Source organism: Asparagus officinalis, chromosome 8, assembly GCF_001876935.1.
Source record: "Asparagus officinalis chromosome 8, Aspof.V1, whole genome shotgun sequence".
Taxonomy (NCBI): domain Eukaryota; kingdom Viridiplantae; phylum Streptophyta; class Magnoliopsida; order Asparagales; family Asparagaceae; genus Asparagus; species Asparagus officinalis.
Window position 1 is genome coordinate 72,982,139 of NC_033801.1, and position 18,980 is coordinate 73,001,118.

The 18,980-nt window shown below is 40.6% G+C and overlaps 1 protein-coding gene across 4 annotated transcripts; it reads left to right on the plus strand.

Moving 5' to 3' along the window:
• Nucleotides 24–10,842, plus strand: LOC109822396 (isocitrate dehydrogenase [NAD] regulatory subunit 1, mitochondrial-like). 4 transcript variants are annotated; one of them, XR_002242109.1, is made up of 3 exons: nucleotides 24–405; nucleotides 6,251–6,310; nucleotides 7,028–7,315. XR_002242109.1 is itself a non-coding variant. In XM_020388594.1 (2 exons), the coding sequence occupies exons 1-2, from the start codon at nucleotides 190–192 to the stop codon at nucleotides 10,059–10,061; spliced, it is 273 nt and encodes a 90-aa protein (XP_020244183.1). In that variant the 5' UTR covers nucleotides 24–189; the 3' UTR covers nucleotides 10,062–10,842. The 4 variants fall into 4 exon arrangements, 2 of the variants coding, with proteins under 2 accessions (XP_020244183.1, XP_020244184.1); XR_002242110.1 differs by lacking the exon at nucleotides 24–405 and adding an exon at nucleotides 5,620–5,774; XM_020388594.1 differs by lacking the exons at nucleotides 6,251–6,310; nucleotides 7,028–7,315 and adding an exon at nucleotides 10,005–10,842.

The following is an 18,980-nucleotide window of genomic DNA, read 5'->3' on the forward strand; positions in this document are numbered from 1 at the left end:
ACCCCCCCCCCCCCACCAAAAAAAAAAGTTTTATCCCCCATTCAGACCTCCTTCCTCCACCAAAATATTTATTTCTCTCTCAAACTTTCCCCTCCTCCACCGCTTGCCAATATCTCACCTCATGCTCCAAATCTCACCTCAAGAGACCTCACCAAACCCTAACCCTAGATCTCGCCAATCTCGAGTTCAATGGCGGCGACACCGGTCGGCGGAGGGGTGAACTCGCTGGATATGCAGCTGAGGAGGGAGCTGGATTTGTATGCCTCGCTTGTCAATTGCTTCAACTTGCCTGGGTTGCCGAGCCGACATGAGAATGTTGATATTGTGGTGATAAGGGAGAATACCGAGGGGGAGTACTCGGGGTTGGAGCATGAGGTGGTTCCTGGAGTTGTGGAGAGCCTTAAGGTAGTTTTTAATTTCGTTAAAAGATGGAAAATTTTGGGTGTTTTTTATAATATTTTCGTTGTTGACGTCCAAAATCTGGTCAAAGATTGTTTTTTTTTTAAAAAAATGGATTGAAATCAAAATGAAATGCATATGGGTTTTGTTTATAGCGATGATAACTCAGCTTTAAGGCAGGTGTAAGTTCAAACTTCAACGGCAACAGAATGGTGAAATAAATCAGAACGCGTGAAATGAAAAGACATCAATCCTTTGGTTATCTAAATATTCCAAATGTTTAGTTTAAAGAGTATACTACGTCCTGTTATCAGATTAATGTATGGGAAGCTTCCAAATATGATGGTTTTATTTACACATGTTTTAAGGCTTGTTTAGTATTAATTGTTGTAGTGTAGCAATTTCAAGGTCGATCATCATTTATTTTAACATGTTCCATAAAGTTGCAGATCAATCACTCCATAGCATGACACACGCACAGAAACACTCACGCAAGCATACATGCATATGTCACGGGCTGATTCTTTCACCACAAACCTCACTCAAACCCGTGCGGCACTTAGTTCTTTCCCTCACTAGAATGGCTAAGTCAGCCTAATCCCTCAAACACTCACTCAAGAGAAGGGAAGAGAACACTCAAGAGTGGAAGTGGAAGCTCTTATTGCTTTATTGCTTAGCAACTCTTGCTTTTTATACAAATGAAATGCCTTAGCTCCTATTTATAGGCAAGGCTAGCTTACAATGGATGGCTATGATTAGCCTTCTAGATTGTTCTTACAATCAATGGTTAAGATTGAGTCTCTAGACTCTTCTCCTAAAATATCTCCATAGATATTTACATGAGATTTTCCTAGAAGCTTCTAGATACAAGATATTTATCATACCTTTAATTATGCAAGAAAACTCTAGAAAACCCTTGGATCTTCATGGACCCAACCATGAATAAGTGAGTCAAAATGCACCCAAATGAGCCAAAATGAGGCGGTTCGTGACATTCTCCTCCACCTATCCGAGCGATGCCCTCATCGCTGAGTCTTCTCCTGGCGAAACTTCTCGATCAAGTCTTCAAACTGCCATAAGGATCGTGCCGGTTCCCAACTGTTCTCACTGTCGGGTAAGCCTTTCCACTTCACAAAGTACTCTAACCTTGGGTGGTTGTTTGCTTCACGAACCGTCCTATCCGCAAGAATTTCTTCGGCCTCCTTGTCGAACTCTATGCGAATCCCTGTTGGCGCTCGACTAGACTTTCCTCTATCTGGATCTTCTGCATCCTGATGATATGGCTTCAATATACTCACATGGAAGACCGGATGATACTTCACGGTTGGAGGAAGCTTTACCCTGTAAGCTACGTTCCCCACTTTCTTCTCGATCAGAAATGGGCCCTCATACTTGCGTATCAAGCTCTTGTGTAGCCCTTTATGTCGATCCAATGTAGAAAGCCTGATAAGAACCAAGTCTCCAACTTGATACTCCATATGTCTTCGCTTCTTGTCGGCCCATTTCTTCATCTTCTTGGCCGCCTTATTCAAGCACGAGCGTGCCAATTCATTCTGATCTTGCCACCCCTTAGCAAATCGGTAAGCGGCTGGGCTATTTCCCTTATAACCTGTAGCAATAGCATTTGGAGTGAGTGGTTGCTGACCTGTGACGATCTCGAATGGGCTCCTCCCGGTAGACTCACTCCTTTGCAAATTGTTGGAGAATTGGGCTATGTCCAGTAGCTTCGCCCAATCCTGCTGATTGGCACTCACATAGTGTCTCAAGTATACCTCCAACAAGCCATTTACCCGCTCCGTCTGACCATCTGTCTGAGGATGGAAGCTAGTGGAGAAGTTTAGATCTGATCCCATGAGTTTGAAGAGCTCTGTCCAGAATCTCCCTGTGAAGCGGCCATCCCGATCGCTTACGATGGATTTTGGTAGCCCCCAATACTTTACCACGTGCTTCAGAAATAGTGGTGCTGCTACCTCGGCTGGACACTTAGCTGGGGTTAGAATAAAAATACAGTATTTGAAGAACCGGTCAACCACCACCATAATAATATTGCATCCATCTGACTTTGGCAGACCCATGATGAAGTCCATGGAAATGCTCTCCCAAGGTCGTTCCGGAATAGGTAATGGCTCTAACAGTCCGGCTGGTGCTCTCTGCTCCGTCTTGTCTTGTTGGCACACAAGACAAGTCTTCACATAGGCCTCAACAGCATCCCTCATGCGAGGCCAATAATATGTCTCTTCTGCAAGAGCTAGAGTTCTATGCACACCTGGATGTCCCGCCCATTGAGAGTCATGGCATTCTTTAAGGATCTCCCGCCTTAAATTTTCGAACAATGGCACGTACACCCGTCTCCCTTTTGTATAAAGTATGTCTCCATCTAACCAGAATCTTCGAGTTTTGCCTTCTTTTGCGTACTCCATCATGTTCTTGGCTGTAGGATCATGAGACAAACCCTCCTTAATTCGGTCAAGTAAGGTGTTCTGAGGATGACTCACCATAGCAGCAAGTTCCGCCTTTCGGCTTAACGCATCTGCCACTAAGTTGATTTTTCCCGGTTTGTACTCGAGCACATAGTCAAACTCTTAACGCATCTGCCACTAAGTTGATTTTTCCCGGTTTGTACTCGAGCACATAGTCAAACTCTGCCAAGAAGTCCTGCCATCGTGCCTCCCGGTTTGTACTCGAGCACATAGTCAAACTCTGCCAAGAAGTCCTGCCATCGTGCCTGCTTAGGAGATAGCTTCTTTTGAGTCTGGAAATAGCTGGTGGCCACGTTGTCCGTCTTCACTACAAATTTGGACCCAAGTAGGTAATGCCTCCAAACTTTAAGGCAGTGGATCACGGCCGTCATCTCCTTCTCTTGGACGGTGTACTGCTTCTCGGTGTCGTTTAACTTCCGACTCTCATAGGCCACGGGGTGTCCTTCTTGCATCAACACCCCTCCAATTACGAAGTCACTCGCATCCGTGTGCACTTCATAAGGCTTGTTAAAGTTAGGAAGGGCGAGAATTGGTTCCTCCGTCACAGCTCTCTTCAAACCTTCAAATGCCTCCTGACATTTTGGACTCCAATCCCATGCCTGATTCTTCTTCAGCAAGTCTGTCAGTGGAGCCGCCAATGCTGAGTAGCTCTTGATGAATCTTCGATAGTAGTTCACCAAACCCAAAAATGATCGCAACTCCGTCACCTTGGTAGGAGGCTCCCACTCCAGTATGGCTCGTATCTTAGCTTGTTCCATGCTGATTTTTCCTCCTCCAATGATGTGGCCTAAGAAGACCACCTCCTCCTGTGCGAACGAGCACTTTTCTCTCTTCACATAGAGCTCATTACTTCTAAGCGCCTGGAACACCTGCCTCAAGTGTTCCACATGCTCGTCCATGGTTTGGCTATAGACCATAATGTTGTCCAAGTAGACCACCACGAAATGGTCTAAGAAAGGCTCCAATACTTTATTCATCATAGTGCAGAAGGTAGCTGGGGCATTGGTAAGACCGAACGACATAACTAAGAATTCATAAGAGCCGTACCTAGTCACACATGTCGTCTTTGGTTCATCTCCTTCAGCAATCCGCACTTGATAGTATCCCGAGCGCAAGTCAAGCTTAGTGAAGTACCTTGCCTGCCCCAATCTATCGAATAAGTCCTCAATTAAAGGGATGAGATACTTGTTCTTCACCGTGATCTTGTTTAGTGCTCGGTAGTCAATGCATAGCCGCAATGACCCATCATGCTTCTTCTGGAACAATACCGGGGCACCGTATGGAGCTTTGGACGGGCAAATGTACCCAGCATCCAGCAACTCTTTCAATTGCTTCCGAAGTTCCTCCAACTCCGGTGGCGCCATGCGATAAGGACCCATGGCTGGGGGACGAGCTCCTGACTCGAGCTCGATCTTATGATCCACCTCTCTCCTAGGTGGGAGCTTACTTGGCAGCTTTGCGGGCATGATGTCTTGGTACTCCTCCAAGACACTTTGGATTTCCTTGGGCACGTCTTCTCCCTGGTGTGAGTCTTCCTCCACCCTAGCTGTGGCAATGAAAGTTGGCTCATGTCGACGGACGCCCTTGGACACTTGTAAGGCTGAGAGCATTTTAGAAGTCACACTCTCGTGCTTGATCGGAACAGTGCACGCCTTGCTGTATGGAACCAACACGGCCTTCACCTTATCCAAAAATTCCAAGCCAAGCACTACGTCAAAGTCATCCATGGTCACGACCGTCAAGTCTTCTTGGCCGCACCATTCTCCGATGTTCACATCCACCTTTTGAGCCACGCCAGCGATAGGAGTGGGGTTTGAATTGACAGCTTTGATGACACCCCCTCCCTTGGTGATCTTGAGATTCAACCTACTAGCAACATCGTGAGAAACCAAGAGATGAGAAGCACCTGTATCCAGAAGGGCCTTGAAGGTCTTGCCTGAAATGATTATCTCGACGAACATCGCCCCTCGAGGCCTTGTATCTACCTTTGCCTTGATCGCATTGAGAAGGCGAAGTGAGTTGATTCGGGTCTCCTCATTTTGCTTCTCCTCTTCTCTCTGAACTAGGGCCGCAAGATTGGCCCTCTTGGGACAGTCCATAGCCTTATGCGGACCGCTGCAGAAGTAGCATGCCAACTTCTTTGAACGATCACCTCCTTTAGAGTTGTCATAGGACTTACCCTTCTCGGACGTTGACTTAGGTGGGAACTCTTTGGATGGCTTATCCTTCTCTCCCCCACCTTTAGTAGGCATACCCTTTTTATCCTTTGGCTTGGACGAGTTGTTCACCTTCTTGAACTCGATCAGCGACTCGGCTACTTGCATTGCTTGGGCCAGAGTCTGAACGCCACGCCTTTGTAACTCCATCTTGGCCCATCCCGCGAGGCCATCCATGAACGAGAATAGAGAGTCCTTCTCGCCCATGTCCGGAATCTCCAGCAGCAACTCTGAAAATTCTTTCACGTAATCACGAATTGAACCTTTTTGAGTAAGGCGACAGAGTTTACCTCGTGCCTCATCCTCAGCATTCTCCGGGTAGAATTGCCGCTTTAGATCTGTAATATCCCAAAAATTTTCTATTGATAATGAGACTATATTATGAATATTAAGTTACAAAGGACTTTTATGCAAAGAAAGAAAGTACTAGATATAGCAATAAATTTAAATCTGCCGAGGGGTTTGTTGAAAATGGAAAATTGTTAAAGGGTTTATTGGTATTAATGGAAAACTAATAAATAGAGGAAAACCCTAGTTGTTGACTTTTGAGAAGCCGTAGAAAGAAACGACAAGAGAATAAAACAAAAGACGGCAAAAGAATAGCAAAAGAAGAAAAAAAAATTTGTTGGATCCGTGCGTTGAAAGAGAGTGAGCAATGGTTGTTTGCACGATAATGAAGGTATGTCTATTGGTGAAAGAATAATCTATGAATGTATTAGGGTTTGGTTTGAATTTTTATGTACAATCAATTAACTTGGTTTTATTTTGTGGTCGGCCATGGTAATGCTCTTGATAGCATGCAACACCTTGCTGCTGTTGTTTTTTCTTCATTGCTTTTGTCATGAAAGTCAATTGTTTCTTAGCCTAACATTCCAGACCAAAGTTTCTAATATAAAAATAAATTAACCTATATATATATATATATATATATATATATATATATATATATATATATAGATAGATAGATAGATAGATAGATAAATAGATATATATATGGATGCCTAGTGTTGAGTATGGACTATGGGATCTTATAGATTTTATATATTTGTTTGGATAGAGTATTATTAGCTAGTATGTATTTTGATTATTTAATAGGTTATCAAGTCTAAGGATAGACAATAGCATTGATCGTTGTTTGGATGTTTTTTTTTCTAGGGTTCCAAGTGACTTCGAGGAGACGTCGTGAGTGGTATTCCGATAGTCTTTTGGGTTTGAGTAAGTGGTAAATTTATGCATTGTGCATTGCGTATTTTTCCTACAAAATGATAGTAAGTATATGTGGATTTGTTTCCTGATGGATTATATCCTTCGTATGATTTACTGGTATATCATTTGTTGACTAGTTTGATTTTGTGACGATCATGGATATTTGGTATAAGCTTATGCCTATTTTCTTTGTCAATTGTTATGTCTTTTCATATAGTAGTAGGTTAAGATGCATATATAGTTGATTGATTTCACTATTGTTTGGCCTTTGGTATTTTTGTATAACATATTTGGTTATATGAACTTTGTTCATTTTTCTTTTTAAACATACGCATCTCAAGTCAATATACCGGTATATGTCGGATATAAGCAAGTTATTAAAACAGGGCTCAATGTGCCTCTATGAGGTTTTATTTTAGCGCTAAGAGCCTAAATTGGGTCTCACCGTCTCGGAACCACGGGCTTAATAATTGTGTGGTTTACCGAGTCAACCGGAGTATGAAGTGTTGACCGCATTGAGACGTAGCATGCTTATTTCTATTCCATGATTTCTAATTTTCTTAAATATTTGTATCAAATACTAGAGTTCATTAATGATTCTATATCATTCTTATATTTTGTTTATTTCTCGTTGTAATATTTTAGTTTTGCAAAACCAGTGTTTAATGTATGAATTTATCCACTTATTGAGTTGTGAACTCATTGTGTTATTTCTATTCTTTTCAGAGACTCGGGATTAGGTGGAATTGAGGATTGTCAAATTCTTAGAACGAAGCAAAGAATAATTCGAGATTGTTATTGTCTTCTAGGCGAAGGTTAAATAAAGTCTTTAATGTTTAGATGATGAATTGAGAGTTTGTAATAATGAGATTCTTTCTTTAGGTTGAGATTTATTTGGAGTTGAGGAATATTTATTTTTATCAAGTTAATTGGCTTAGTTGACTTTTGGGATTATAGAGAATATTTGTTGTTGGTTTTAGTTCAATGAAGAGATTTGTTTTAGTGTTCTTTTAATGAATGTATATTTTGGAGGACTTTTCACAGGTTTAGTCCAGCTCTAATATTCCTTTGAGGTTCGGAAATTGGGGTCGTGACAAGATCTACCTTGAATTCTTCCCAAGTAGTAATGGAGCACGTACCCTTTTTCATATCCTCGCATCATCTACGCCACCACACCGTAGCGATGTCTTCGAGATATAGAGGTATGGCTTGGAGCTTGGCTGCATCATCCCTATATCCGGCAGCATTGAAGTATACTTCCATGTTCCATAGGAAGTTATCAATCTCCCGGGCACCCCTAGCTCCTTTATACGGCTTCGGTTTAGGAGTATCTTTAGCCATGAAAGGTTGTGAAGTCATACCTCGAGTTGCCAAGATAGCATCATATTGGTTGAACTTTTCTTTAAATTCAGCCATCTCCTTTAGGAACATTTCTCCTTGGCTCCGTAAGAATGCACACTCCTCACGTACGGATGTAATCCCTTGCTGTAGCATGTCGACAGTGGAATTCAAGGCCGATTGCATCTCCTCCCGAAGTTCGTCTCCTGCAGACTCCAACTTCTCGATGCGCTCGTCGAAAGCCTCCATCTTATCCGCTACGGTAAGCTCCACCTTAGCCAACCGTGCCTCCAACGTCGTCATGATGTCACGAGATTTATCCCTACGTTGCCTTGGAACATCCTTCGGATCCACCACACCAAGTACTTCGGAACGAAGGTCGGAGCTCGACATTATCACTTCCGAACCTTTGCTCTGATACCAAATGTCACGGGCTGATTCTTTCACCACAAACCTCACTCAAACCCGTGCGGCACTTAGTCACTCTTTCTTTCACCAGAATGGCTAATTCAGCCTAATCCCTCAAACACTCACTCAAAAGAAGGGAAGAGAACACTCAAGAGTGGAAGTGGAAGCTCTTATTGCTTTATTGCTTAGCAACTCTTGCTTTTTATACAAATGAAATGCCTTAGCCCCTATTTATAGGCAAGGCTAGCTTACAATGGATGGCTATGATTAGCCTTCTAGATTGTTCTTACAATCAATGGTTAAGATTGAGTCTCTAGACTCTTCTCCTAAAATATCTCCCTAGATATTTACATGGGATTTTCCTAGAAGCTTCTAGATACAAGATATTTATCATACCTTTAATTATGCAAGAAAACTCTAGAAAACCCTAGGATCTTCATGGACCCAACCATGAATAAGTGAGTTCAAATGCACCCAATTGAGCCAAAATGAGGCGGTTCGTGACACATACCCCCACCTATAATGTCTATCATATCACTAGGTGGACGTCCTACGCAGAAATAACTCTTTGAATGAGAATTTAGAAGATTTTAGGTGTTGATTAGTTTCTTCTTTTGTTTACGGTGCAACAATTTAATTCGTTGAACTTTTAGTAATGCATTTTGGGCGCTTTAAATGTATTGCAGTATGTAAAACTTTCCAAGTGTGTGCGTGGGTAGTAACTTCGTACATATCCTTCTACGTATTGTACTGCTAGTGTATGGAGAACCCACAGAAAAATTGTTTTGAAGTTGAAAAAAATCAAGTAAGACCAGCACATTATGATGCACATTCAGTGTTCGGTAGAAAAAGACAAATGCATCATGGTTATTTTCTTTATTTGATGAATTGGAGACTATTTATTAAAAAATCAAGCCACTTTTCCAGAAATGAGATTACATTGTTCTTTGTAACTTTTATCTGTTTATGGTAAGTTAGCAGTCCTGGGGTTATTCTCATTCTCAATTTTGAGTGAAATCAGTTTGGTTACATGGAACAAGGCTGATTATGCTCATCCAAATGCACTTCACTCTGTTTAGGCAGTTGCAAATTTGTCAAAATTGAGCATATGTTCACAAATGAACAATGAAATTTTGAGCGTACTTGGCATTTGAATTGGACATAATGCATTGTACAACTAACGGGTATTGAATGCTAGCTGGTGATCGTGCTTCGAAGAACAGTTTGGTGACGTGATAATTGAACTGAACAATGAGCATATTATCTTTTGCCTTGAACTGGATATAGTTTTCTTTTGCCAGACCAATTTGAATGCCTAAACGAGAGGTCTTGGTGGGTTGTGGGGGGTTTTTCAAAGGTTTTTTTTTATTTAAATAGAAACTTTCAGTTGGTATGCAATCAACTTTGGCATATATACAAAGAGAAATGCCTCCTTTATACATAAAGAAAAATTGGAGGTTTGCCTAAAGTCCCGACGTGGTAGTTAGTTGAGATTAAGGATAAGTAATACTTTCCAGTTAGTTTAAAATCCCTTAGAAATGAACTTAATGTAATGCGTTGAGATTAAGGATAAGTAATACTTTCCAGTTAGTTTAAAATCCCTTAGAAATGAACTTAATGTAATGCAGAATCATGTTTTCTTTGCTTGTTCGTCCAGTTAGTTTAAAATCCCTTAGAAATGAACTTAATGTAATGCAGAATCATGTTTTCTTTGCTTGTTCGTGAGGTGTGAAACTTGCAATAAACGTTGACCTGTTATAGTCCTATACTATGTAATATATTGCATACATGTTTACAATCCCATATTTGGTCATAATCAGTGTCTTCACTAAAATTTCTTATATACAAACTATGCATAATTTATTTGGAATGTTAACATGCTGCCAGTATTTGGCACTAATGCTAAGTTTGTACTCGTTGCCGATGTTATGTGACAAAGACTATTTATTTGAAACAGGTGTGCAACTTCACGACTTTACATGTATATTTCCTTGACAAAGATTTTGAACCCTGATTGTAGAAGAACGAACCTGATGGAGGTGAGAAAGCTCGCCTGAGGCGCAGGCTTGATGAGCTCGCCTGCAGGCTAGGGCGAGGTGCTCAGGCAAGGGTGGATAGGCGAGGAAGCTCGCCTGTGTGGAATCGTGGAGCTCACCTGTCACTCGTGGATCTCGCTTGTGGGTCTTGGAGAGGCGAGGATGGAGCTCGCCTGTGGGCGAGTTTGGTTCGAGCTCGCCTGTATGATCACGAGCTTGCCTGCTCGTGATGTGTTCGCCTGCGGAGATGTGGTGAGATCCAGCTGGATCCCACCCGATTGAAGAGAGCTCGCCCTAGGGTTTCCCTATAAAAGGGAAACCCTGTTCACAGAGAAGTGTGAGTGCGATTTGGGAGCGACGAACGAAGTGAGCAGGGGTTATTTCCTCTGGCGGCGGCTCTTCTCTTTCTCTCTGCGTTTTTGGTTTGAGCCCCATTTGGTTCCTGTTCTCATTAATAATGGAAGAGGAGTTGGTGAAATTAAAATTGGGGAAATTTGAGTTAGGTAAGAGAGAGAGTGTGTGCGTTTGAGAGGTGATTTTAATCTAAAATCACCTCCTATTTGATAGAGAGATCACAAGTTTGAGATCTTCTCTCTTGTTTATAATTTCTTATTATTAATAAGAAATTATTATGCCGCTTCCGTGGATGTAGGTAGATTTGCTGAACCACGTAAAATTTGGTGTCTTGCATTTGTGTTACTTGTTCTGGTTGTTGATTAGTGTTCCAATCATTTGTAATTGTGTGTCTTCGATTTCGTTACGCACCACAAGTGGTATCAGAGCTCCGGGTTTGACTTGGGGTTCGTTTTGGAGAAGAATGCTAGGGTTTGGATTCTCATTTGAAGAGATTGAATTATCAACATGGGTGAAACAAGTACATTAGGATCGTCTCTTTCAAAGGCGATACAAGAGTTGAGCATTAATAATACAAAAATTGATGTTCAAAAATTTGATGGCAATATAAACTTCGGTTTGGGGAGATGTCAAGTGATGGATGCATTAGACGCCCAAAATTTGAAGGAGACTTGAATTACAAGAGAAACCCGAGGATATGGAGGATAAGATTTGAAAGAAAATGAATAGTAGAGTATGTGAGGTTATTCGATCATGTTTGATGTCGGATTTGATCCATGATGTGATGAACGAGACGTCGGCGAAACGGTTGTGAGAAACACTCAATGAGAAGTATCTTACGAAGAGCATTGAGAATCGATTTCACTTGAAGAAGAGGTTTTACCAATTCAAGATGAAAATGGGAGTTTCCATTAGAGAACATGTTAATAACTTCACGAAATTGCTATCGGATATGGCCAATGTAGATATCATGGTAGAGGATGAAGATAAGGCGATGTTGTTGCTATGTTCATTGCCAGAGGATGATTTTGGTACCTTTGTCCTTATGATGATCAATGGTAGAACCATTGTCAGCTATAAGGAGGTGACCTCAGCATTGATTAACTATGAGTTGAGGAAGAGAGATGGTGAATCCTCCGAGAAGGCATTGGGAGATGCATTGGCAGTGAGAGACCGTAGTCGAAACTACTGTCCATTTAATCGCTCCAAGTCGAAGCAAGGAGGTGGCTATAAGAGTGTTGGTAGGAATCAATGTCATTTTTGTAAATAAGGACATTGGAAGATCGACTGCCCCAAGTTGAAGGACAAAGCCGGGAAGAATAAAAGGAAGCCATACAAGCTTCAGAGGTGAATGTTGCCAATGCTAGTGGCGACAATTCATATTTAGATTCTTCGGGCTACTCATGCCCAACATTACCATTAGTTTGTTATGTCGACTCTACGGAGTGGATGTTGGATTCAGGTGCTACATATCATATTTGCCCTAGGAGGGATTGGTTCTTCAGCTTTGAGGAGCTGGAAAGAGGGGGGATGTTGTACTTTTGGGAAATGACCACGTATGCCCTATCAGTGGTATTGGTACAGTCCGGATCAGGATGTGTGACAGGGTGATTAGGGAGTTGAAGGAAGTGAGATTCGTTCCTCAATTGACGAAGAATATCATTTCACTTAGAACTTTGGAGGCAATTGGCTATAATGTGATATTGGAGAATGCAACTCTGAAGGTCACAAAGGGGCCCATGATGGTGATGAGAGGTGTTAGGAAAAACAACTTTTACTACTTGAAGGGCAAGACAGTAATAGGGGGTCTGGCAGTTTCAATTACTACAGAGGAGGATACTACCAGCTTATGACACATGAGATGGGACACACTGGTGATAAGTCCCTGCAGGTATTGGCAAAACAGGGGCTATTGAAGGGTGCAAAGACCTGCAAGATAGAGCTGTGTGAACATTGCATACTTAGGAAGAAGACAAAAGTAAAATTCAGCACCGCAATTCATAATACCTAAGATATATTGGATTATGTTCATACTAATGTTTGGGGTCCTTCCAAGAACACATCTCTTGGTGGGGTTAATTATTTTGTCACTTTTATTGATGATTATTCCAGGAGAAATTGTGTATACCCTATGAAGCATAAACACGAGGTCCTTGATATATTTGTGGAGTGGAAGAAGAAAGTGTAGCTGCAGACAGGTAGAAAGGTGAAGGTACTCCATATGGATAATGGTGGTAAGTACAAGAGTGATCCGTTTTTGCAGTTTTGCTGGGATCACGACATTAGTCGACACTTCATAGTTAGGGAGATACCGCAACAAAATGGGGTGACCAAGAGATTGAACCATATCTTGCTGGAGAAGGTGCGTTGTATGCTCTCACAGAGTGGATTGGCTAGACCTTTTTGGGCCAAAATGTTGGTTTATACAAGCCATCTTGTGAATAGGTTATCATGCACTACGATACATGGAAAGACTCCTATGGAAAAATGGTCTGGTTCAGCGACTAGTGATTATGAGTTGCTCCGGATATTCGGGTGTCCAGCTTACTATCATGTGAATGATGGGAAATTGAATCCGAGAGCTAGAAAAGCAGTTTTTATGGGCTTTAGAGATGAAGTTAAAGGCTTCAAGTTATGGGATCCACAAGACAAGAAGATGATCATTAGCAGAGATGTCACGTTTGATGAGACTCACATGATGAGGTCTCAGATTCCTCAGCAGGTAGAGAAAGGCCATACTAGTGGAGTATCACAACAGGTGGAGGATGATGTGACTCCACAGACTTCAGATAGCACTGTATCTATTAAGACTCCTACAGAAGTGACACTAAGAGGAGATGATATGATAGATGGGCAAGTAGAGGATACAGTGGATGTTGGGACTCAGGAACATGGTCATGTTTAGGAGTCCATTGCAACTAATAGACCAAGAAAAAATATTCGTCTATCAGCTAGATATGATGACGTGATGGTTGCATATGCTTTATCAGGTGAGATCGTTGGTGATTTGGTTCATTCTACATATAAGGAAGCAAAGTCAAGCCCTGACTCAATCAGGTGGAGGGAAGCTATGGAGGAAGAGATACAATCTCTTCATAAGAAAGACACTTGGGAACTTGCAAAGCTACTGAAGGGTAAGAAGGCTATTGGATGCAAGTGAGTGTATGCAAAGAAAGATGGAGCTTCTTATGGGGACATTCGATACAAAACCAGATTGGTTGCCAAAGGGTATGCCCAACTTGAGGGCATAGATTACAACGAGGTATTCTCACCTATTGTAAAACACCCATCGATAAGAATACTATTAGCGTTGGTAGCACAGCTGGATTTGGATTTGGTCCAGATGGATGTGAAAACAACCTTTCTACATAGAGATTTAGAAGAGGAGATCTATATGTCACAACCTATGAGTTTTAAAGCTCTAGGCAAGGATGATTTAGTATGTAAACTGAAGAAACCTCTTTATGGATTGAAGAAATCATCACGATAATGGTACACGAGATTTGATAGTTTCATGATTGGCCAAGGGTACACGAGGAGCCCATATGACCCGTATGTGTACATGCACAAGCTACTGGATGGAGAGTATATTTATTTGTTGTTATATGTTGACGATATGCTCATTGCTCCAGAAACTCTTCAGCTATTAGGAAGTTGAAAAAGGAATTATCATCCGAATTTGACATGAAGGACCTTGGAGAAGCAAAGAAGATATTGGATATGGAGATTGAGAGAGACAGGGTGAAGGGGAGATTGAAGTTAACACAGATGAGTTACTTGCAGAAGATGCTGAAGAAATTCAGTTATGATGGCAATGCCAAGGCGGTGAGTACTTCATTAGCTCCCCACTTTAAGCTATCAGCTAAGATGTTACCTGTTTAAGTTGAGGACCGTGAATACATGTCCAAAGTTCCATATGTCAATGTTGTGGATAGCATGATGTATGCGATGGTGTGTACAAGGTCAGATTTGTCACAGATTGTGAGCATGGTATCTAGATACATGCTCGACCCCGGGAAGGGTCATTGAGAGGCCGTGAAGTGGATTCTACGATATATCAAAGGTACCGTGAATGTTGGTTTGGTATTCGAGAAGAATGAGAAGAATGGGCAGGATTGTATTGGTTATGTGGATTCTGATTATGCGGGGATCTTGACAAGCGCCGATCTACTACAGGATATGTATTTACATTTGCAGGAGCACCAGTGTATTGGAGATGCACACTTCAGTCTACAGTGGCTCTCTCCACTACGGAGGAGAGTATATAGCATTGACTGAAGCTGTGAAGGAGGCTTTGTGGTTGCAGGAGGTATTGGATGACTTGAGGATTGCACATGATACCATCAGAGTACATTGTGATAGAATGTCAACTATCTATTTGGCAAATAATCAGGTGTATCATGCCCACACAAAGCACATTGATGTCAGATTCTATTTTGTTCGAGACGTATTAGATGATGGCAACGTTAGATTGGAGAAGATCCACACAAAGGATAATCCGACAGATATGTTGACCAAAGTTGTCACTAGAGTGAAAATTGGTCATTGTTTGGAATTGTTGAACATCCTTCATTGTTGAGGGCCTTTGGAGGCCATTAGGTGAACTACGTGAATGCTTGATTCCTTGGGCAAGAGGATACGTAGGCAGTCATTTATGATGCAGCCGATTTAGTGAGTTGATACCGATATTTGGAGAGTATTCACATTATTGTTTGGGTCTCGACTTGTTGTGGATTGAGTCTGTTGTTGTGGTTTGATTCCACTTCGTACTGGACGCAACAAGTGAGACAGTTGGTTGGTATTGGTGTTGGCTCAGTTTTGGGAAAATTTCACCGAGGTGTAGATTTTTAGAAGAACGAACCTGATGGAGGTGAGAAAGCTCGCCTAAGGCACAGACTTGATGAGCTCGCATGTAGGCGAGGACGAGGTGCTCAGGCGAGGGTGGACAGGCGAGGAAGCTCGCATGCTTGGAATCGTGGAGCTCGCCTGTCACTTTTGGATCTCGCCTGTGGGTCTTGGAGAGGCGAGGATGGAGCTCGCCTGTGGGCGAGTTTGGTTCGAGCTTGCCTGTATGATCACGAGCTCGCCTGCTCGTGATGTGTTCGCTTGCGAAGATGTGGTGAGATCTAGTTGGATCTCACCTGATTGAAGAGAGCTCGCCCTAGGGTTTCCCTATAAAAGGAAAACCCTGTTCACATAGGAGTGTGAGCGCGATTGGGGAGCGGCAAACGAAGTGAGAAGGGGTTATTTCCTCTGGCGATGGCTCTTCTCTTTCTCTCTCTGCGTTTTTGGTTTGAGTCCCATTTGGTTCCTATTCTCATAAGTAAGGGAAGAAGAGTTGGTGAAATAAAAATTAGGGAAATTTGAGTTATGTAAGAGAGAGAGAGAGAGAGAGAGAGAGAGAGAGAGAGAGAGAGAGAGAGAGAGAGAGAGAGAGTAGAGAGAGAGAGAGAGAGAGAGAGAGAGAGAGAGTGTTTGAGAGGTGATTTTAATCTAAAATCACTTCCTACTTGATAGAAATATCTCAAGTTTGAGATATTCTCTCTTATAATTTTTCTTGTTATTAATAAGAAATTATTGTGCCGCTCCTGTGGACGTAGACAGATTTGTTGAACCACGTAAAATTTGGTGCCTTGCATTTGTGTTACTTGTTCTGGTTGTTGATTAGTGTTCCAATCTCATTTGTAATTGTGTGCCTTCGATTCAGCTGCGCACAACACTGATTTGATAGCATAATTTCTTGTTTAGAAGCACTCACCGCTCAATTGAGCCCACTTTCAGGTCATTTTTTGCAATTTTCATATTTTTATTGTTTTATTTTCCTTAAATAACTATGGCGACAGGAACTGTGTCAGATTCAGCAGCAGTAGCTCTCTTCATCTTATTTGCCCCACTGCTCTTGCCACCACAAGTATCCATCTCGACTTGTGTCATTTTTGAGGATTTTATCATTTGTTAACTTCTCCTATATTGAAAATTTAAGATATATATGGTATATGATGCAAAGTGCAACTTACATGTAGGCTTCATCTTGGATAATTAAGAATGAGAATATGATGAACTCGTAGAGAGTTTCAATTGGTGGCATAGATTCTTGAGGAGATGCAGAGGAGTCATATAATAGTAGTCATTTTTTGTAATTATTTACAATTTTTATTATTGTACTGATTTTTTTTATGTTGTCGAACATTAAATTGTATGCTATCTTTTTTCTAATTGTTAGGAGAATTATACTAATACTTGTACTTTCAATTTTTACAATATTCAATAATATACTCATTTAAAGTTTTACAGTTTGTATTATTGTTGAAGAAAATTGTAGTGGTGTTTGTAATTAGATACTGTTGATAATAAAGTGGATTAGTGTGGTTATATAGGAGCAAATATTATTTATTATATATATTTTAAAATAATTACTACATCCTAGACAAAATTTCCGTCTAGGATACGTATCCTAGATGCAATTTCTATCGAGGATAATATCAGTATCCTAAGCGAAATTTTTGTCTAGGATATTCATCCTAGATGGAAATTTCATCTAGGATATATCTTAAACATAATTTCCGTCTAGGATTATCCTAGATGGTTGTCTTTTCTGTCTAGAATCATCCTAGACGGAATTTGTTCTGTTTAGGATGCATTTCCATCTAAGATAGTTTTCTAAACGGAATTCTGTCTAGAATGACACATTCTCGACGAAAACAGACTAGACCAACATCCTAGATGGATTTCCGTCTATGATGATTAATTTAGACGAAAATTTGGCTATTCTAGATGAAAAATTCCGTCTAGAATGCTTTGTTTTTTTACTAGTGAAAGTTCCCTCATAAGTAACTTCCAATATCTTCCAGATTTCCTATGTAATAGTACAATTAGAGACAAGTTAAATTATTCAGTAGTAAGCGAGCAAGATAAAACATTTATAGGTTTCAAATAATAACAAAAGCCTTTTGGTGCTGAGGAGTCCATTTATCTATAGAAAATTTAGTAACAACTCCTGCTATATTCTTAGTGGGATTATGATACATGTGTTTGACATACTCCCAAATATCAAAATCAGTAGATAACAAAAAAAAATTCATGCATGCTTTTCAATATGTGTAACTGGTGTCGTTAAAATTTGGAGGACAGTGGATGGTGCATCCTTTAGAAAAGCCTAAAACGATAGCAAGACTTGATATCTCTACCCCTCATCATGATACCTAAAATATGGGTAATAAGGCTCTAATACTAGTTAGAATTGGGATGTAAGCCTAGGGGAAGTGAATAGGAATTATATAAATTTTAGACTAACTCAGAATAAGTAGCGTAAATAAAATAAGCGAAAACTAAAAGCAAACCAACATATAAATACTTGAAAATTTCATAGCGATTTGGATCAAAATCCTATGTCTATTCTCACTTTTCATGAAGCATCTTTTTCACTATGACTAGAGTTTACCTAAATCGCAACATGATTTGGTAGGCTTCAAAGACCACACCCTAGAATCTACCTAAAATCAGTCGTCTAACTTAACTATTTACAATGATCAGAAAAAACCTAGCCCTAGATAGCCAACCTCTCAATTAACCCAGTTTTAGTATATTAACCCTCAATTACTTCGATTTGAGGATGTCATCAAACTCACAAGTTTAAAAATATAACCAATACAAAATAAATAAAGAACAAAATAACAATCTTACAACCCTTTAATAAACTATTCTCCACATCAATATAGATGAGGATTTGTGAAGAAACAATGTAGCATTGTAGGCATAGGGCACTCATCTCTCAATTAAACTCCAATGAAAAGCGTACCGAGAAGAAGCTAGAATGAGGCTGAGGGGACTAGATCAATTCTCTCTCTCTCTCTCTCTCTCTCTCTCTCTCTCTCTAATCCTAAAAAAGATCTCTTTTTTTTTATGCAATTGTCTCTCTATATTCTTCTTTCATAGGTCTTGATAGAATACGAAAGAGATACTTTAATCTGAGCTCTAATAGAAAGATCAAATCAATCAATGAACAACTACGATTAAATTTAAAAATCTGCTAAAATGCATCATAACCATCGATGGTGGGTCATAATCATCGATGACATGTTGATGACCACCGATGGTTGATTGTAGTCCATCGATTGTGCAAATTCTACTTTCTGGATTTCTCTGATTGTTGACTGTAGTCTGTTAGACCCTAGAGGGCGGGGGGTGATTAGGGTCTTATGCTAATCTAATCCGATTAAATGCCAATTAAAACTAATTGATAAGTTATCCTAGCAAGTATGAAATGCAATAATATATATGAGCTAGGATAAGCAATATACAATATGATATATCCTAGCAAAAAGATATATAGCAAAATATATATATAAGGATATATAAACTAGCACAAGGGTAAACAATATAAACTAGATAGTGGATCATAAAAAGGATGAGTAATGCACAATTGGCGATATAAGATAAATGCAAAAACAACTACGCCAAAGACAAACTCAAACAAGTAATATGATCACGGAGTTCGGACCTTCCGTCTTACGTCTCCGCTCCCCACTCCCGGGGAGAAATCC